At 40.7% G+C, this 20,043-nt stretch overlaps 1 protein-coding gene across 6 annotated transcripts; it reads left to right on the top strand.

Moving 5' to 3' along the window:
- The first annotated feature begins 880 nt into the window (after window positions 1-880).
- Window positions 881-19,993, top strand: SLC39A6 (solute carrier family 39 member 6). Of its 6 annotated transcripts, XM_082754991.1 has the most exons (11): window positions 881-1,016; window positions 1,553-2,300; window positions 4,004-4,184; window positions 4,465-4,634; window positions 5,873-6,085; window positions 7,422-7,491; window positions 8,818-9,195; window positions 12,770-12,850; window positions 14,820-15,010; window positions 15,676-15,875; window positions 19,936-19,993. In XM_082754991.1, exons 2-10 carry the CDS (start codon window positions 1,581-1,583, stop codon window positions 15,826-15,828), a joined length of 2,157 nt encoding a protein of 718 aa, XP_082611117.1. In that variant the 5' UTR covers window positions 881-1,016; window positions 1,553-1,580; the 3' UTR covers window positions 15,829-15,875; window positions 19,936-19,993. The 6 variants fall into 6 exon arrangements, with proteins under 6 accessions (XP_082611117.1, XP_082611116.1, XP_082611119.1 ...); XM_082754990.1 differs by lacking the exon at window positions 19,936-19,993 and having other exon boundaries at window positions 15,676-19,915; XM_082754993.1 differs by lacking the exons at window positions 7,422-7,491; window positions 19,936-19,993 and having other exon boundaries at window positions 8,877-9,195; window positions 15,676-19,915.
- Window positions 19,994-20,043: the final 50 nt, after the last annotated feature.

The following is a 20,043-nucleotide window of genomic DNA, read 5'->3' as shown; positions in this document are numbered from 1 at the left end:
AAGTGGTTGAGTCACCATCCCTGGAGGTCTTCAAAAGACGTTTAGATGTAGAGCTTAGTGATATGGTTTAGTGGAGGACTTGTTAGTGCTAGGTCAGAGGTTGGACTAGGTGATCTTGGAGGTCTCTTCCAACCTAGACGATTCTGCGATTCTGTGATCTCCTGGCAAGCAAGGTGGCTCTGCCTGTAGCAGCAGGCAACAGGAGGAGACCAAGGACTGAGCACGGAGCAGATGTCAGGTTCGAGGCGCTGGCAGCTAATGAGTAGCCATGGGGAAAGCCATATTCTGGGACAGGATCCTGCGGCGCCTTCATGCTCCAACAAGCCTAAGACCTTGGCATGGGTCACAAGGGAGAGGCCGAATTCGAGCCAGCGAGGGTGCGTGAGCAGCGTGGGGTGGCGGCAGCGTGAAGTGGCATGGCAGCAGCAGGCAAAATGCTGGGAGCCGTGAAAGGAGGAATAGGGAATATATAATGGAGCCTGGGCTGGGGTCTGTGAAAGGATGAGAAACACCACAAAGTTAAAAAAAAATAGTACTTGTAAATAGTATATTTATTTAGTTTATAAATAATAGTTTATATTTATTTATAAATAGTATATTTATTTAGTTTTCAGCGACCTCTAAGCCATCTCGCCCCTCCCTGCTTTCCCGCAGCCCACCCGCGCCCTCGCAGCGCCGCCCACAGTACCGCCCACAGCGCCGGCCACGGCGCCAAATCCCGCCCCAGGGCCCCGCCGCGGAGGCGCCGCGACTTTTCTCGCGCGGCTCCTTCCGCCCCGCCGCGCGTCCCCATTGGCTGTCGCGCACCGGAAGAGGAGGGGGGAAGGGGAGGGTGGGGAGGGCTTGGAGCGCGTGCGTGCGCGCGCTGAGGGGAGACGGGCGGCCGGGCTCGGCGGCGGCCCAACGGCCGTAACGGCTCCAACGGTCGGAGCGGCCCCAACGGTTTTAACGGCCCTCACGGCGGCCGCAGCAGCCTGCTTCTCCTCAGCTTCCTCCGGTGGTGGCCGGGCTGCCGGGTAGGCGTGCGCTCGGCGTGCGGCGGGGGCGGCCGGGGCGCTATGGGGGGGGGCCGAGGCGCGGCGTGGCTGGGTCTGTGCTACCCCCTTTATCTGGGGCTTTGGGGGCTGAATTTATAACAGGTATTCCTTGGTAATACGTGCCCGAAGATTGAAATTAATGATAAGGCTTATTTCAAGCACGAGAGGAGCCTAACGTAGAGCTCAAGTGGCGCAGCTGCGAGGATGCTTATCAGCGTTATGTCGTGCGTTAGGAAACTGAGTCAGGCCAAGGGAAACAACGGTAAGGCCACGCCTGGGCGAGAGCTTCAGGCCGGTGACTGTGCTGTGGTATGCAGCTTCATCCTGCGTTGCCTGAGGCTGCACATCTGGGAAAAATGCTGTGTGCGTAAGAAATCTAATTGGCTTTTCTCATACTGTGTAGATAGCTTGAGCAGGGCATTTTCAGCTAACTGTGGGAATACATTGCAGAGGAAGATCACTGTTTGCACAGTTTAAAAATAGTAAAACTTTTATTTATTTTTTCTTTTTCCCAGAGTCTTTAATTCCTAATAGGAAATTGGAATGGAGATTACAGTATCAGTCACATTCCTTGTGTTGTTTTCCATACTATTGTGTGAAAGTTATCATCATGGAGTGGAGACGGGCACAGTTGTGCAGACATTGGAGAGAACTTTTCCGGAAAAGGCAGCCAGCGTTAACGTTGACTTGGCAGGACTAATACAGAAACTTCACCTTCAAGAACTTTTTCGTCGTTATGGGGAAAACAACTCTCTGACGATTGAAGGATTTAGAAAACTGCTCCAGAACATAGGCATAGATAAGATGAAAAGGGTTAAAATAGACCATGATCACGACCACGATCATCATCTTCATCATAACCACGCTTCACCGAGTAAAAGCTCGGAGAAGACTGTTTGTCCAAACCACGAATCTGATGCTGGCAAAGACTCCCGGAACAGTCACTCGAAAGAACCTCATAAAGCAGAGAACGCCGATCATCAGCAGAACTTGGTACGCAGCAAGAACGCTGTTAATGAAATAGTGGCATCTATCAACACCACCCCCACAGATGGCAACCCTGAGCTGCAGAGTCTGGATCCTGGAGAAGGCAAGTCGGTTGCTCGGTTAGGTCTGACTAGCTCTAACGCCATTAACATCACAGATGGCAGCAATACCAGTTGGCTTGCTAACAGCAAAGCAAATGAATCTCTTGCTTCTCCGAAGGAATCAGAAAGAGGAAGTTACCTGTATTCTAAACTTAAAAACCAAAATACCCAAGAGGTGAGACTGACTCTTTTGTGTTCTGGGAATCCAGGTCCCCTGGCAGTATTATTATGGCTTTATTTGCTGGTTGCTTTATGCTTAGCTTGGTCCAAGCTTTGTAGTTTAACAGCGTTCGTAGCAAAATGCATGCAAGCAGCTTTCCTTAAATCCTTAATTCCCTTTGCTTTGGAGGAATGTTATGGTCATACGCCCTGGAAAATATCTATGCTATCTTGTTAATATTTTTTTTCTTTAAAGGCAATATATATTTATATTAACAATACACTTCTTTTTATATACTGACATGTTTTTAAATATATGCTAAAAATGAAGAACACAGAACTCATTCTTAGGTAAGTATGTAAAAAGTTACTGATGCTCCACAGTAAAACTCCACTTTCTTCATGTAAAAACAGCAAGGAAAGATCAGAAGTTCAAGGTACTTTGAAAATGAATGGTACCTTTTATTTTTTTTTCCCAAAATGAATTTCTTGCTTTGTAAGTGCAGCCAAACAGTCATGCAACTATATGGTGGTTGTTCAGCTTGTTTTTAGAGCTTGTCTTTTTCTGCTTGTGGGCAGGAAATGAGTAATATACTCCCCCGAGTTAAAAATAAGTGAGGGCTGATGGAATTTTAGACTAACCATATTACCTATTTGCTTCTCATTTTAGATACGTGTAAATCAACATTAAATTCTTAGTACAGTGTAGTGAATGGAATGGTAAACTCTGTTAAATCTTACTGACTTCTTCTTGGTTCAGTTTGTTTTTTCTGCCATAAGGTCAGAAGCTTGTTTTCCAAGTAACGTGGTGAAAGATGGAAAAAAATACAACTAAAATAGTGTTATTCTTATGAGAGCTGCCTCACAGGCATAAGATAATCCCATGGTAGGCAGGGTGGAATTGTAGGGAATTAACAGGTACACACATTCTCTTTTTTTCCACTTATCTTCACTTTTTTTTTTAAGATTGCGTCTAAGGACCAACTATAAAATCATAATAAGAAAAAATATTGCTGCAAAATAATATCTATTACTTTAAGATAGTAAAAATGAGTGCTGATAAAGCCTATAATTTTGCTGTAGACAGTTCTGTTACACAATCGTATCTTTCTCCATGAAAGGTTTTTAAAACTAAGTGTCTCTCTGGAGTCTTAATGGATGCAGTCGTCCTAGATAATTCCGAGTGGGTATGTGCAGCGTGTGATTTGTGGGTGCTGGTTACGAGTTACTCTGCTTTCTGCACAACCAGCCCAGGAGTGCTGTGGGGGGAGTCAGGGAGGCTACTGAACCTCGTGTGACTGTAGGTCATGTAGTGGAGGATGTGTGGGGTAGAACATGTTCTGTCTGAGACTTCCCATAGTACAGACCCATACAACAAGGTCTTTAACCTTGTTGCTACTTTCTTGCATGGCCTCCATAACAGACTCAAAACTGTTAGGCTTTTTTCTAACCTCAAAACAAAGCATCTGGCACCCACCTTTGAGCTGAGACCGTGTACTGATTGTGCGTCATCTATCAGTGCTACCCAGCCAGCCTCTGGGCCCAAAGAGGGGATAAAGGTATGGTTCTTACAGAATTGGCTCGCTCCCGGTTTTTAGTTACTGTTGTTACACCGGTTTTCATGCAGCATCAATGTATTAATTTCAATAAAAATGGGATGTGCCATCATTTCAAGTATTTTGGCTCTGCTTCACCTTTAACAAATGTGTCTTTCCACAGTGCTCCAGTGCATCCAAGCTGATGCAGTCCCATGGCATAGGCACTCAAGCTCTGTTGACTGCTACGGAATTTAGCTATCTTTGTCCAGCTCTTATTAATCAGATCGATGGCAAGTGCTGCATAGTCCATGCAAGTAGTGAAAAAACTGAAACTCCTCCGAAAGGTTACTCGTTGCAAATAGGTAGGTTCACTTTTTTTAATATGGAGTAAAAGCCTACTTGAAACTCGTTTATGTTCGTTATACGTTTCAGAAACATATTTCAGAGTTGAAAGAAGCCTATGATTTTCTTCTGGCACTTCTCCTTACCATGTGTACACAGAAATGTTTGTGGCCTACCATTTGTTAGCATCTAATTAACCGGATGATCAGGAGTATTTGACAACAGGAATGTTAAGCAAACAAGATCTCACACAGCAGTTGTTTATTCTAATTGCTTTTTCTCTTTTTTTTTGTTTACCAGCTTGGATTGGTGGCTTCATATCCATCTCTGTCATCAGTTTCCTTTCCTTATTGGGTGTTATATTGGTACCTCTGATGAATCGTGTGTTTTTCAAATTTCTTCTAAGTTTCCTTGTGGCATTGGCTGTGGGGACTTTAAGTGGAGATGCCTTCTTACATCTCCTTCCGCATGTAAGTATTAATTATCATTCTGTTAATTATCCCAAAACAGAAACACTGACAGCTGCCAGTACCTATTAGTGGTAGTTTTGAGATATATTAATACCTACATGGTGGATAATTTCTCAACCTTGTAGGGTAGATTATTTGATAGAAATAATTTTGCTTCTACTAATAAGCACCTACCTGGAGTTGTTTGTACTACTCCTCTCAGTCTCTGTGTAAGAACTTCACACCATGTTCCCTCAATCTATTTCCTGTTTTCAGTCATGTGTGCTGCCAAATCACTCAGAGTTCCTTGCACCAGGAACTTCGGGTAAATATTTTTTTAGTCTCTTACTGCAGTGCCACATCTCATCCTAAAGCTGAAAAACAGCACCATACCAGGAAGAAGATTAACTCTCCCAGCCAAAACCACAACAAATGTGGAATAGAAAATCTTCTATTACCAGTCACTTGTGTTGATTGCTTATCCATTGTAATGTTTTTGTCAGAATCAAGCATTTCTGAAGTCCTAGGAAACTATTACTCGATAGGCTTTGAAATGAACTACTGTTACATTATCTAGACAAAGAAATTGGAATATGATTGAAAAATTTCTGCATTTCTTGAAACTCTTAAAAATATTTATGTATCCAGCATTCAGGTAAGATGCACTAAACCACGGATACTATGCTGGTTTCAGTGCCTTGTCCTTAGGGTTTTTCCTTTTCCTTTCAGTTAGTCTTGAACTCGTCATGTGAGGTCATTGCAAATCTAAACATGTGTGTGAATTTGTGTGCATCTGTGGATTATATCCAAAAGTTTTTTCAAGAATGCAAGTTTGTTTTTTTTTTTTTTTTTTGCTTGAAAGAGGAAAATTGCTGTTAAGTGCTTTGTAGAAAAAAGTGTTTGATGTCAGGTAGCTGTCTTAGGTGGGAAAGTAATTGTTGTTCTGGCTTTGATTACTACTTTAAAATGCAGTTTCCTTGCTAGCATCAAGGGTATTTGTAGGGGCAATCGTGTGTCTTGTATTCAGCAGTACACAATTAACTTCAGCGAGGGAATGCATACCAGTCCTCAGTGTTTTTCTATCAACAATTTGTCCTTGTAATTGTTTGAGTTTGTATCCAGAGCGTTTATGCTATTACAAGCGCTAAGTCTGGACTCTAGATTTTTTGAGGAAAAGAATGTGAAGAAAGCTTTGTATGTTTCTCTTGTTATCAATTCTTGTGAATATAACGACTTTGCCTGTTTGGTTCTCCCCTTAGTCTCATGGAAACCACCACCATCACCACGAAAAGCCTCCCCTTGAACAAAACAAAGATCCTCTGTTCAAACATCTTGTTTTCCAAAGTACAGAGGAGAGTGCTTACCTGGATTCTACGTGGAAGGGCCTTACAGCACTTGGCGGCTTGTATTTCATGTTTCTAGTGGAGCATTTGATCACTTTAATAAAGCAGTTCAAAGACAAGAAGAAAAAGGTATAACTACTGTTTTGAGGTTGTATTGTATTGCATGAGGATTTTTGAACATATTCCCATGAAAACATAAGTATCATGTATATTCTGTTGGTAGGATTTGCTAGCAATTGCTGACTTGGTTAGTGCTTTAATTTATATTAGCAACATGTACGCTTACAAACTAGGCGGTAACTCTTTTTTGTGGTCATCTTCAGGAAAACCTCAGAGCTGTTTCGTTAGCCAGACAGGTAGCGCAGGGTTAATGTGGTATTTTTTTTTTTTAATAGGCAAACACCTGATTACAGCCTTTATTTTAAGATATTTAAGGTCATTGCTTATTAGTGACTTCTTTCTGACCTCTCCAGGAGATTATGCAACTGATTTTGTTGTTGTTGTTGTTTTAAATCTTGTACTGAGTGAAGTAAGATGACCTCTTGTAGTTATTGCAGTACTGCTGAGGGGGCACTTCCCCAAAACGGGTGAGGATGGCAGTCACTCCTTAGACAAGTAAGCATCTGACTATGCTGCAGAAGGTGACCTCGTTAGATAGTATTCAGTTTGAAAATACCAGCTCCCAAGTTCCTCTTCTTTCCCTTCTGTCCCCACGAAGAGGAGAGCAATACAGCCTATGCGTTATGATGCTGTGTTTTCTGTGGAAGGTGTAAATAATTGATTTAGGTGAGTTGTAAACATTGGTTCAGCAGACTTGGTGCTGTGTGCTCTTTGAATTGGGTAACAGCAGGTTGTGTTGGTGTGGTTAATGCTGGAGGAAGCTAGAATCACTGAGTGACAGGATCACTTTCCCAATCTATTAAGTGTATTCATCAAGAGGTGACTTGAGTTCCAAGCAAAGCAAGTATTTTCTGTGTCCTTATCTCTTAGCCACTGAGAATGGATTTTCTGTTAGGCTAATTGTGCCTTTCCAGATACTGAGTCACTGATCATAAATTTTTGTGATGCTGACACTAGTGAGCGATTATTTTATTTGACTTTCTTTCAATACATTAGGAAAAAGCATCACACTGACGTTACACTGGAAAAGAACTAGTGGAGTAGCTCTTGGTCAGCATTTGCTGCATTTTACTTACCAAATGACCCCCTCTTTGTAGTCCTTTCACAGAAGTACATGGTATTTATGCAAGTTCATTTCCCCCCCCCTCTTTTGGAGCCTGAGGAACTTCTGTCTCTTTATTGTACTTAGGGGTTTCTAATGTTCCTCTTCTGCATTCTTCATATGGCTTCCATGTTGTCCTCTTTCTGTGCAGGCTGCATAAATGTTGTGAATATTATGTTGCTCATGTATATCCTGAAAAATAAGTAAAATATTCATAACTACAGTATTTTCTTTTGGAATAAGAAAAAAAATGAAGATGATGGAGAAAGTAAGAAGTTTTCAGCGAATGAAGAAAAGTTAGATACAGATGATCGTAAGTCTCAGTAATATTATTGAACAGTTGTTGTTGTGCAAAAGCACAGCAGCACAGTTAAACAAAAATACAACCAACTGATTGATGGCAGCTTATAGGTTTGATTCTTACTGTAGGTTGGATCACTGCCTACTTAAATTCTCTCTGAAACAAACCCGAATGTGCGCTGATCTATAGAGTAGTAGCTTCGTTTACTACTTCCCTTTAAAAAGGATTGATTGGAAGTGGTGGATTCAGTTTAGAAATAAATGTGTTAATTCTGGATTGACCAGTAGAAGTAATTTTGAGAAGCTCTTCTGGCTATGCCTTTTGCATATGTAGCCATACCTAATGGCTTCTGCGCTTTTTGTATCTTCTTGCATCTGTTAGATGCCATTTACATAAATCTAAATAATAGACCATATGTATCTTAAATCCAGACTTGAGTATTTTTTTAAGGTCAATAATCTAAAATCCAAAGTGTAGAAGCATTTGGACTGCAAATACTCAGGTGTCCTCAGTACTGTGTTGTGAGCAAAGCCACACCTAACTAGATACTTGTTAGCTCTTGTAGCTAAGAGAGGCTTCCAGTTTTTTCAGAAAATAGTTGTCAGCCGTGCAGGGAAAAAAAAAACGCATTTGTTCATTTAACAGAAGGGAAAGAACTTAAGAAGTTTGGAGTTTGTCACTTAAAATCACTAACGTTATTGTGCTCTTAATGTTTTTGTGAGGGCACTTCAGTCTGTGATTATTTTTGAGTATATTTTTCAGGTGTTCAAGTTTAAGAACTTGTGTATAATAAATCACTTCCAAATGAAACACAGGAAGTTTGCCAAAATTATCTGTAATGTAGTCCTGCTCTTTTGCATTCCTACTCTGTAGCCCTAAGATGAATAAATGGCATGTGCATGTCAGGCTTTTCCCTTCAGAAGCAGCTGAACTAACAGCCTTTGTGCTGTGAAATTGAGATGCAGAGCCTTATGCTCTTGTACTTACATTGTAGTGAGTTTTAGATGAAAAGCTTTCTTTTTTTTTTTTTTTTGATTCTTTTTTCTTTTAAGAAAGCATTTGTGGCCATATTGTATGGGGCTGCTTTAGTGTTAAGGGACAAAATAAAATGTTTTTATTGTTTTGGAATAACAGGAATTTTCCCAGAAATATGATTGAAGAAAAATAGCTTGTGGAGGCATTTGGTCCAAGGAGCTGGGTTATCAACCTCAACTTTCAGACTCGCTAGTTGTTTCTTTAGTTTCTTTACTGTATTGTTTATTCAGCTTATTTGTTGTATCTTTGCTTCCCGAGTGACTCTAAAAATATATAATATTATACTCTGGGTTTTTGTAACAGGGTCTGAGGGCTATCTAGGGACAGACTCACAAGATCCATCGCCCTTCATTTCTCAGCAGCCAGCCGTGCAAGAAGAAGAAGAAGTCATGATAGCTCACTCTCATCAAGAGGAGGTTGACAATGAATATGTGTCCAGGGGCTGTAGAAACAAATGTCATTCTCACTTACACGATACTCTGGGACAGACGGATCATCTCAGCCACCACCACCACGATTACCACCACATCCTGCATCATCATCATCACCAGAACCATCATCCCCACAGTCACAGCCAGCGCTACTCGCGGGAGGAGCTGAAGGATGCTGGAATAGCAACTCTGGCCTGGATGGTGATCATGGGAGACGGACTGCACAACTTCAGTGACGGCCTAGCAATCGGTAAGTATTGGTGTGAACACTGCAGCTTTGTCATGTGTGATTATAGCAAGGTTTTGCTGTCGTTTATCTTTTTGTTAGGAATATAACCAATTAGTTGTTCAAAAACCCACACCGCTAAACTTCTATCTTACAGCGTCTCTAAATGAATGATAAGGTCTCCAGTTTAACAACCTGCAGGCAGTGACGAGTAGAGCAGAATTTTTGTGCTCACAGATGCATTTCTTTAGGAAATCTGTAAATTTTGCTCTAATTCCTACTTCTAGGATAAAAGTAGGACAAAAAGGAACAGATTGAAGGTTTGTGTTTTGGACTTTAGGATTTGATGTCAGAGCTGGGGGTCACCTTTCTAGAAGGACAGCTAGATGGTGAAAGTAAGTTGTAAAATGAAGTTAAATCAGTGATCCTTAGTTTTTCTGCTAGTCTTTCATGATCTTGACTTCAGTAATTAAGACTAATCTCTGGTTTTATCGCTATTGGCTTCATTTCCAGCTTGTTTAGCATACTGGGGGCAGTTCAGCAGTAACAGTCTGTAAATTTTCTTGTACAAACAAGTTCATTCTTGTTTGCGGAGGAAGCTCTATAGTAACTATTTTCTCACAGCAGTCTTTGCAGTTGTTCAGGTTCAGTCAATTCAAAGAATAATGTGAAAAGAGACCTTCTGATTTAATCTCTTTTTTATGAAAGTAGAAGCGTGGAATGTAAATTTCCTAGCAGATCTGTACTGAAAATGTGGTAGAAGGAGGATTTGCATACAAATTACATGCAGAATCAATTATCTGTTAGCATTAGGGAGATTTGGGAAGGAGCTGTGATTTGATAGTTATGAAAGGAAAAATATGAGAGGTTAATAAAAGCTTATTGAGCAAGTGAGAGTAATAGCTTTTAGAAGTCCTGCTGTGTGGCTTGTTCAGACTAATGGAAACGTGGCTTTCCGTCAGTTCTAGGTATGCTTGAAAATGTTATGGAAAACAGTGGTGCTGTGGAAATGCCAATACTACTTGTATTATATTTATACATATTTAAATGAAGGCATGAATGTTTCTGTGAAGATAGGGGTAGCCAGAATAACCCTTCACTTCAGTTTGTCTGTTTCTTGAGATTGTTATTGATAACCTCCATCAGATAAACTTCCTCAAAGCTGTTGTAAGTATGTAGGAATTAGATTTAAATGCTTATATTTCTATTACAGAGTGCAATGGTTGCATCTGACTAACCTGTATAAAAAGATCTGTGATCTGAACTTCCTGTAGCTTCAACTAAACAACTAAAATGCAGTAAACTGTTTCCAAACTAATCTTATCTATATCTTTTATTTCTTGGGGGGGGAGAAGTGATGTCTTAAGCATATTTTAGAATATCATAGCACTATCAAGTCAACTTGAGAGAGCATGCTGTAAATTGTGTATGTTAACGTTGTCTTCAGTTTGAGTATTAACATTTTAAGAGCTATTTTGAGCAGTCAAAAATAAAAACAGACATTCCTGTTCATATTTAAGGTCCTGCTTTAGTGAATCTGGACGGTATTCAGCCATATCAGCCACCTAGGAACTCTGTGACACTGTCAGATTTTGTTTGGCTTGCCTTCATGGTCCCAAAATCAGACTTTCTGTGATTTAGCTGGATTCCTGTGTTTTCCCTTTTATTCTAATAAGCTCTAAGACTGAAAAAACATTGTATAAAGGCAACAATTTAGAAGAACTGGTAGATTATTGAGGATGCGGGCATGGGAGAAGGTAATTACCTTCTGCATTCCTTTCCTTATCTAGTCTCTTCAGGAACTGAAGCCCAATTTAATGCTGTTGAGTCCTCCTGTCTTAGGAGATAACTGCAGCTGTTTTCTCTCAGAAATCTGACTCAAAAACTCTAAAGCGATGTTTGGAAGAAAACAGACTGCCTAGGAAAGATTGATAGCGTTCACTAATAACTGCTCTTGCTAGTCAAGTAGCATTAACTCGTCGCTTACATATTAATTGCTGTGTGGACTGCTATGACAAAGTGTTCTGGAGTGCAGTGTGAAATACTCCTGTTGAGGTCTTAAATCAAAATACCTTTAGTCTTGCATGCTGTACCTCCCTGAATTGCACTTGGTAACTAGAACCATAGAAATGGATGTTTCCTAGAGGTCATCTGCTCAAACCTTCTGCACCACAAAGTGGGTTCTCTTATCCTGGGAACAGCCTCCCCAATGTGAGGAGTGCCATGTGAGTCTTTTCCAGGCCCTGGGGACTTTGATAGCTGTGACTTTGTCAGCACCTTTGGGTGTATCTCATCCCATGCATTTGAGTACTTCTGTTTTTTCTAAATAATCTCTAAATTGTTGCTGCTTTGCCTTGGGCTGTTCCTTTCTTTCTGGAATGGTGCTGGTACCTGCTGGCAGATAGTCTTAATTTTACTGCTTCCCTTCCCAGCTTTCTTCTCTATCCTCAGCTCAGTTACCACGTGCTCACTGGAGTGCAAACTGACCATTTTGTTCTATTTTCCATCAAGTCCTCATGTTCTTGGTGTTACTCTGATCTTGATCAAGGCACTGTCAATACACACAAAGAATTGCATTCATACTCAGTTTTGTACTGGAGCTCTGTACAGCCAAGAAAACCCTTTCATGTAAACCCTTTCAGGCAAAAAAATAAAAGAAGAGGGATAGTGATTGCATTCTGTCCTCAGGCAGTCTGTACTTGTTTGTGGCGGGGCAGATGTGCTTCGGTGGTGTCTCCTCACCGTCACTGAGGTGCAGTGGACTTCCCTGTGCAATAGCTCTCATCAGCAGGCCTGCCTCTGTCATCTGCCTTGCATGTGAGGGAGTTGCCTAACACTAAAATTCATTTTCTTTATGATGATGGCCCTAATCATCATATGAAGTGTTGGGTGAATATTCTGGGCTGGGCAGAACTCACTTCTCTAACTGCTGCCAAGATCACAACCATGTTCTTCAGATCAGCTGCTGCACATGGAGGTGGGAGAGTTCCTCCTGTTGCAAGGCTGCTTTCAAATTTTACTTACCTGGGAGTTCACGTTGGCTTCCTGGTCCTGTGCTCCTTTGGTCCTACCTTCCTCTTCACCCTGAGGAGGCTTGGGCTCTTGCCTCTGTAGAATCTCTTCTGAAGACCTTCTCCATCTCCTCCTCATTAAACCAGGTCCAGAGATGCCTGCACATGGATGCATGGCCTCATGTGTCATTGAACTTGCCTCTTTTTTCGTGCCTGACTTGGAAAAGCAGTTGAGATGAAATCTTCCCTTCATACCTTTTGAAAACCAGTGTCCTTTCTAATAGTATCTGTGTACGTTGCTTTTTTTTTTGTGAGTTGTGTTGTTGAACAGTATTGGGCTTAGTTCAGAAATTAGATGGTGAAACTTGGTTTGCTGCAGAGGATTAGAGGATTTTATCTTGCTTTGGATTGACATGCCTGAATCTTAAACAAAAACTGTTCAGTGACACTTTAAATGCCTGAAGAAGCGTAACAAAATTTGAGTGAGATTAATCATATGTCCTGATCTAATACGAGCATATGCACCAATGCTTCAGCTCTTGATGACTGAATGTGAAGTAATGCCTTTCCTTTTTTCCTTTTCATAGGAGCAGCCTTTACTGAAGGGTTATCAAGTGGTTTAAGCACTTCTGTGGCTGTATTTTGCCATGAATTACCTCATGAACTAGGTAAGACCCAAATAATTTGCTATGCTGCAGCTACTTAGGTACTTATAAGTGCACTCTGGAGAATTAAAGGTTATTTTATTATGTAGCACAGTAAAATCTCTTAATTAGAAAGCTGCAGCCATATCAGACTGTCTATTCAATAATACCCTTCACATATTTAAAAGAACATTTTGTTTATGAACCAATTTTCCTTTTAAAACCCCAAACACCTCTGCTACTAATTTTAAAACTCGTCTTTTGCAGTTATTTGTGACTTGTTCCGTGTGGTTCATCTCCAGTTCTTATTCTTCGTAACCTAGATTCAGGAGAAAGCATGTCAGAATTTGTTTAGTCACATCTCTGCCTAATTTTCTTGTGTTTGTGCTGTTGAAATGAAGGTCACAATTAGTCAGACTCCTTTGTGCATAGCATGTGCTACTTTTCCTGTTAAGTCTCACAAAGAATTGCAGTAGCTCTAAATTAAGCTTGGCACTATTTAGAAATCTTTCCTGGAAATACTTTCTCTTTGAAGCTCGAGTGATTTAAATTCATGATGGTAATTTTTTAAAGGAATGCATGTGTTGTAAGTTCAGTATCGTGCCCTTTTGCAGTGAAGCTCCTGAGAACAGGACTTGGCTGTTTGATTGAACTCAGAATGATTTTCTTTCCAGTTGTTGAAGCGTTTTGAGCATGTAACTGCTATGTCTTTCTCACAGCCGTGGTCACATCTGGTATACAGGATGAGGAAGACAGTTTGCTTACACTTTTTTAAGGTTTAATCTGCTTGAAAGTGCACTGTTCAATTTCATTTAACAGAGCTTGTAAAGCAGTGTGTGTATATATGAAAGCATTTATTAAACAATTAGATGTACTTGGCTGTCTGTACAATCATGTTGTACAGAAATAAATTACTTTCTCTAGAGAATGTACCTGGTTTTACAACACGAGGGGAATTGAGCCTTGTTCATCTCAATATAAATTCTGTGGAAGTCGTGGAACTTGTATTAACTACATGTACTAAATGTCATTAGTACAAGTAGACAAGATAAATTCATGTTACAAGTCCGACACTTTGGATTCAAGTGTCCTGTTTACCTTCAAGCGAGAAAAATCTGAAGTTTAAATCATGCTTTTTTTTTTTAACCAATACAGAAAACTTGATGCAAATATTTTCTTTAACAGAGAACATGAAATGGCATAGGAACACTAAGACAAAATGGACTAAAGTTAACTAGGGAAGAAATTGGATTGTTCTGTTGTTAGTGCTAAGCAACACTGATAAGATTATACCAGTTCATCTTAATTGTATCCTCTCGTGGGATAAGCTGTTGTAACAAATTTCTCAACTCGACTTTGAAGACTGCTTTTATTTAAACTGGAGAGAAGTTTATGTTTTCCTGTAGGAATCAATTTTATGTCCGAATAATAAGCTTCTACTACCTTACTCTTTGTTTAAATACGTTATACTGATCTTAAAACAGATTTCTACTCTGAATAATGGAAAAAAAAATTGGTAGTCTACCATTCTTTCAATTAAAATTAAGACATTATGATTGCTTATAGAAATTAATGGTGACCTTCTAAATTTAAGCAAGCTAGACTTAAAGTACAAAGAAAAGTTACAGGTTAATAAATGAATTCATCTTGGTACCGTTGTTCTATGCAGTTAGGCAGGAATACTTGGTTAGAAACTGACTTGGAGTGTTCATACATGTCAAGGACTACAATGTGTTGGTTTAAATGTGAGCTACACTGGAAGCTGCTTTGTCCAAAAATCAGGAAACTTTAAGACTGTCAACTTACCACAGCAGTGTTGTTCATGTATGCTTTTTAATTTTTTGTCCCACCGTTTTCTAATTTTGTGAAGAAAACCATAAGGCAGATAACAGCGTAAAAATTGCCTAGTAATCTTTAAGAAAGAACAGAGATCGTGAATACTGCAGGAGTTACCTGAGGGTGTAAACACCTGCTTTGTTTCTCCCTGCTGTAGGAGATTTTGCCGTGCTTCTGAAGGCTGGTATGACTGTCAAGCAAGCTGTGCTTTACAACGCACTGTCAGCAATGTTGGCCTATCTTGGAATGGCAACTGGGATCCTTATCGGTCATTACGCCGACAACGTTTCCATGTGGATATTTGCACTTACTGCTGGCTTGTTCATGTACGTGGCTCTTGTGGATATGGTAAGTGGCTATTTTTTATGCAACGTAGTTCAAAAATTAATGCCAATTGCATTTTGATCATAAATTCTTCCACCTTTTCTCCCTTGATATGTTTTGGTACCCAAAAGCATGGAGGAGTGTTCAGTTAAATGTCCAGGTGCAAGATTACTTTTAGGTTACTGTTGGTGCAGAGATTGTTTCAGCCTTGGTTTTTAAATCAGGTGCTTAACAGCAGAAGTAGAATAAAACACTTGCTCTGGCAGTGGCTACTGTGGCAACTTGCAGTTTTAGGGGCTCTCTGCACCACCAAATGTGCTTCAGCTTTTGCAGCAAATCGTTAGTGCTTCTTGTGGTGAAGCCCGAATTGTGTTAAAATCCACACTGTACCTCAGAGATATGACAAAGTACTTAGTGGGTGTTTGTGGAAGTTTAACCATCGTCTTATAATGAAATTCTTGGTGTGGCTTGATTAGATCAATTGGTAAATAAGCCAGCCATTTACTCGGAGTATAATTAAGACATCAGCATAATTATCATGCAAACAGTAATTATACCATTACAGACTCTGTCTCTAGCTTATGTGAAAGTAGCCTGATAATGTTATTCACCTTGAGTGACACCTAACTCAAGGAGTAGTGTGAATGCAGTGTATTTTGAAGGCGTTTAACCCTTTCTTGTTTGTTTAGGTGCCCGAAATGCTTCACAACGATGCTAGTGACCATGGATGTAGCCGCTGGGGATACTTCCTCTTACAGAACGCTGGGATTCTGCTGGGTTTTGGGATCATGTTGCTTATCTCTGTGTTTGAGCATAAAATTGTATTCAGCATAAACCTGTAACCTTTGCTGCTGGGAACAGAGCTTGGCGTTACGTTGAAAAACAACAGGTAGCTGTTTTTCTATTCCGTAACGGAGGGGTACGCATGATAGAAGCTAGGTATTTTTATTGGTGTATGTATGGCGTCACTTTTCCGCCCCCACGCAGACCTTTTTCCCTCCTGTAGAAATGCAACTGGTTTTCACTCCGAATTTAGTTCTGCATACGGTACTATGGGGAGGCATACTTAAGAAGTCATCGTGGAAGTGCCAAATCTATGAACGCATTATCACCTGTGGTGGTGGTAGGGATCTAATCCTTTTTTTTTTTGAGTTTATTTACTGTAAGTAATTATGTGTAATGTTGGTGTTTTGTTTTTTTTACTTTGGTATTTTTTACCACATTTATTTCTTTGTACTAATAAAACAAATGTCAGTGGTTCGTATTTTAGCACAATCAAAACCTGTGAGTAGAAAGCACCATGAGCAGTGTAATACAAAGGCTGGCAGTGGGCAGCGTGTGCTTATATTGGTAGAAACTAGTCTCTTCTGCGTCCACCTGGTTTACACAGTGTGGCAGATGAGTCCACTCCATCCTTTTCGCAATGGTTCTGCTTTTGGATTCTGTGTTTCCTATTGCAGCTGCTTTCTACTCCAAGCAATTTTGCGAGAAATCCTGTTGCAGTTGTTTGCAACAAGTATGTTTTACCTGCTTCATCCCTTCTGATGTGTGTTACTCTTCCCTGATTACTCAAATCAGGAAGAACAGTACAGCTATTATGTCGTAAAAGCATAGCTGTGTCTATAATACACTTGAATTCCATTAAAAAGACTTAAAGCAGTACTTTATCACATTTACGCTGCCTGGAGCGGCAAAGTTGTATTACAGTGTTTGATATCAAGGGGAGTAACGTTACAGGCTGGGACAAACAGCCATTTATTATGACAGCTTTCCTAAGTCTTGATTTATTTTGGGAAATGAGCTAGTCAGCTTTCCCACTCAGCTCTCGTTCTCTGATAACTCACAATAAACCTGTGCTTGCTCAACAGTTACATTCTTTGCAATAACTACATTTGAAAGATCTAAAAAGCAAAAATTCTTTGATAGCATGTGTAGGGAAACAGCATATTAAGAATAATAACCAGTGTAGATATAACTATGTAGTTTGAGCTTACTGTCCTATGGTCTTAATATTTTAACAGCCCTCAAAGTAAGCAGGAAGGAAAGATGAAAAAGACAACTGTCCCAAAAAAGAACAAGACACACCCAACAACCACAGTCCTGCATCTGTGGGAAATGAGAACATTAAATTGTCGTGTGTCTCAACTTCTATGTAAGAATAAGAAGAACATTAGAACTTTTTTTCTGATTCAACTTGACCGCTCCTTCAAATCATCATCTGAATAGGAATCTTGAACAAAGAGGAACCTATTTGATCATACCGTGTCTGACAAGTCCAAACAGCCCAGCATATGTTGGCCTGTCATAGAGTAGCATTGGCTTTCATTTTATCACATCAGAAGTAGATGTTTGGGAGGAGTTGAAAGATTTTTGTTTTAAGTAGTTGAGAAACGGGGCCCGCAGGAGTTTCTGCAGGCAGTAGACTATTAGCTTTTCTTCCTCCGTAAGTCTTTACTCTGGTTAACAAGACAAATTCATTTAAACTTCTTTCCACAGTGATGAAATACTGTTTTATCAGTGTTCTCTGAGCAAGCTGAAATAATCAGCATAAATCTGTTAAGGTTTTAATGCCAGTGTCAGAGCTCATATTAAGAATTTACATAAGAATAGATTTTTTTTCTGAGTTCTCTCTGGTGAATTGTTACCAATTCTTCTTAATATAGAATAAGCAGTGTCTTGAACTTCATTTCTGTGCTTTCTTTAAAGGTCAAATTATATCAGTCTCTCCACAATAGTAGAAAATTATGGAAGGAAAAAAAAAGTGTGCTCCAGTAAAACATCTATGGCATCTAAACTGTGAGCAAGAAAAAAGGAGCAAATAAAGCTTACTTCGGTCCTGCAAGAGATTATGTCTTAAGGCTGGGAGACGTCTGCTGGCAGCTCCCTTGTAACCTTTTCTCTTGGGAAGCAGTGTGAGTGGAGCAGGAGCCAGCAGAGCTCCCTGTCATTCTTTAGACTGCCTGACCCGCATCGGGGGACGTCAGCATCAAAGGAAACTCACCCCTTGCATCCTCCTGTATGCAGGACTTGGCTAATACATTTGAGACAGGGTTTGTCTTGTTTCCTTTTGAGTCAGCAGGTAGAGAAAGGCAGCCTTTCTTCAGCTTTTTCTCAAGCTGAGGCATCTTGAGGGGAGTGCTCAGGTGTGGTGGGGGTCTTACCAATTCCCCCAAGTCTTCATGTGTATGAACCTGTTTTTTTTTTTTGTTATTGTTGTTTGTTTGTTTTGTTTTGTTTTAGTTTGGTCAGCAGTTGTTTGGAGAGCATAGACTTGTCTTTTAGAGCTCTCCATTCAATCTCTGACAAGAATGCTAACAAAATACAGGTACATTCTTTCCTTTCATCAAGTGCTCTGCATTTTGTTTTTCTTTTCCGCTGTTTTCTATTCTATGCTTTTGTGTTCTGGTTAGGCCTCTGTACTTTCCTCAGAAGCACACCTCTAAAGAAACAGCAGAAGCAGTCTGCCAGAAGGAATGCTGCAGCTCGTGGTGCAGAGGAATCATGCCATAGTACAATAGCCATCTGCTATGTCTTTGTAGCATCTCCTTGGTCTGCTGCTCTGTGCTATCTCTGTATTTTATAGCAGTCCTATTCCAGTGTTTCTAGGATTGAATTAGGAGTAACAATCTAAATTCTAGGCTTTGTTGTAGCTGAACCCTAAAGGCCAGCTGCTGATCTTCTTTCCTTCACTACCCCTAGTGCATCAATGCCATCAGCTCTGGCTCATGAAGAGCTGCTCAGTTTCTGGCATGTGGCTGCTTTCTTCTTCAGAAAAACAAATGTATGAGTCTAAAACAACACTCCTATGCACCTCCTCATGCCTAAACTGAAGCTTTTCATACCTTGACTAGTGTTTGCTCCTCTAGTGCCCTTCTGTCTACAGTCCCAGTCATGGGACAGAGGTCTCAGAGCATGGAAGCTTTTTCTCCTCTGGAAGTTTTTCTGGTCTTTATTGCAGCTAGACATGTCCCATTTGGAGCTGCTTCCCGGGAGTTCTTGGCTGGCTTGCAATGTAATAAATTAACATTAAAATACCTGCTTATCAAATATGCTGCTGATGTAGCAACATGAAAGGTAAACTCCCCTGTGGACCGCGGGGAAAGAAGAGCCAGGTAAGCTGGCCACAGGCATTTCGGACTGGATCACTGCTCCAGTACTTTTGTCTTTGGTGTGATGTTGAGCAAACCAAGGGCTGAAACAGGTTTGTGCCAGCGAGATAATAAAAAGTGGCTTAGATTTCTGTCATCAGCCTCTAGTGGAAGCAGACCTTCTACTTCTTAACTGTACTGGCACTGAAATTTCTCACCGTTTGGCAAATGAATGGGGCTGAGCCTCTAAGAGCATTTTGTTGTTACACATGTATGTTTCTGCAACACCTGATCAATGGTAGCACCTTTCTGTCTGTCCCCTTGTGTGCTGCCCATGGTACGGACCTTAACTTTGTGTGCAGCCAGAGCGCCTGTGCTAGGCTGGCGTATACAGAATCAGCAAATAAGGATGGATTCAGAGTGATTTTCTTTGTAATGTATTTATTCTTCTCATGTTTGTGGCCTGGGTTTGTATATAAAAGCTGTCACGTGAAGTTGCTATGTGCAGGGAGAGTTAAAATCAGCCCGTGGCAGTGCTTGTCCAGTGCAAGGCTGGGGGGCTCAGAGCCATGTTGCAGGTCTTGCAGGGACACAAGGATTGGATTTATTTAAAATTAATTCAAGGCTAAAATGCGGGAGTGGCTCTCCTGCTGCCTGAAGGTAGGGTCATGTGTAGTTAAAACTCCTGTGAAAAGCTGGCTCGCTCTGCTTGCCACAGGGGGGCGGCTGAAAAGCTGTTTCCATGAAGTGTATTTTTACTTAAAGTACGGTTTTAGTGCATATGATGGTCATTACACACTCTATTGTATCGCTGTGTGCTAAAAAAAGAATAAACCACTGAACGAAGTGCTGTTTTCTCAGTTTTTTTCACAGAGAACGGCGTGGGTTGGAAGGGAGCTTAAAGATCATCAATTTCCACCCCCCTGCCGTGGGCAGGGACACCTCCCACTAGACCAGGCTGCCCAAAGC

This window comes from Aythya marila (assembly GCF_965140915.1).
Source record: "Aythya marila genome assembly, chromosome: 2".
In the NCBI taxonomy this organism is placed as follows: domain Eukaryota; kingdom Metazoa; phylum Chordata; class Aves; order Anseriformes; family Anatidae; genus Aythya; species Aythya marila.
The sequence above is the reverse complement of the archived record's forward strand: the minus strand, read 5'-3'. Positions and strand labels throughout refer to the sequence as shown.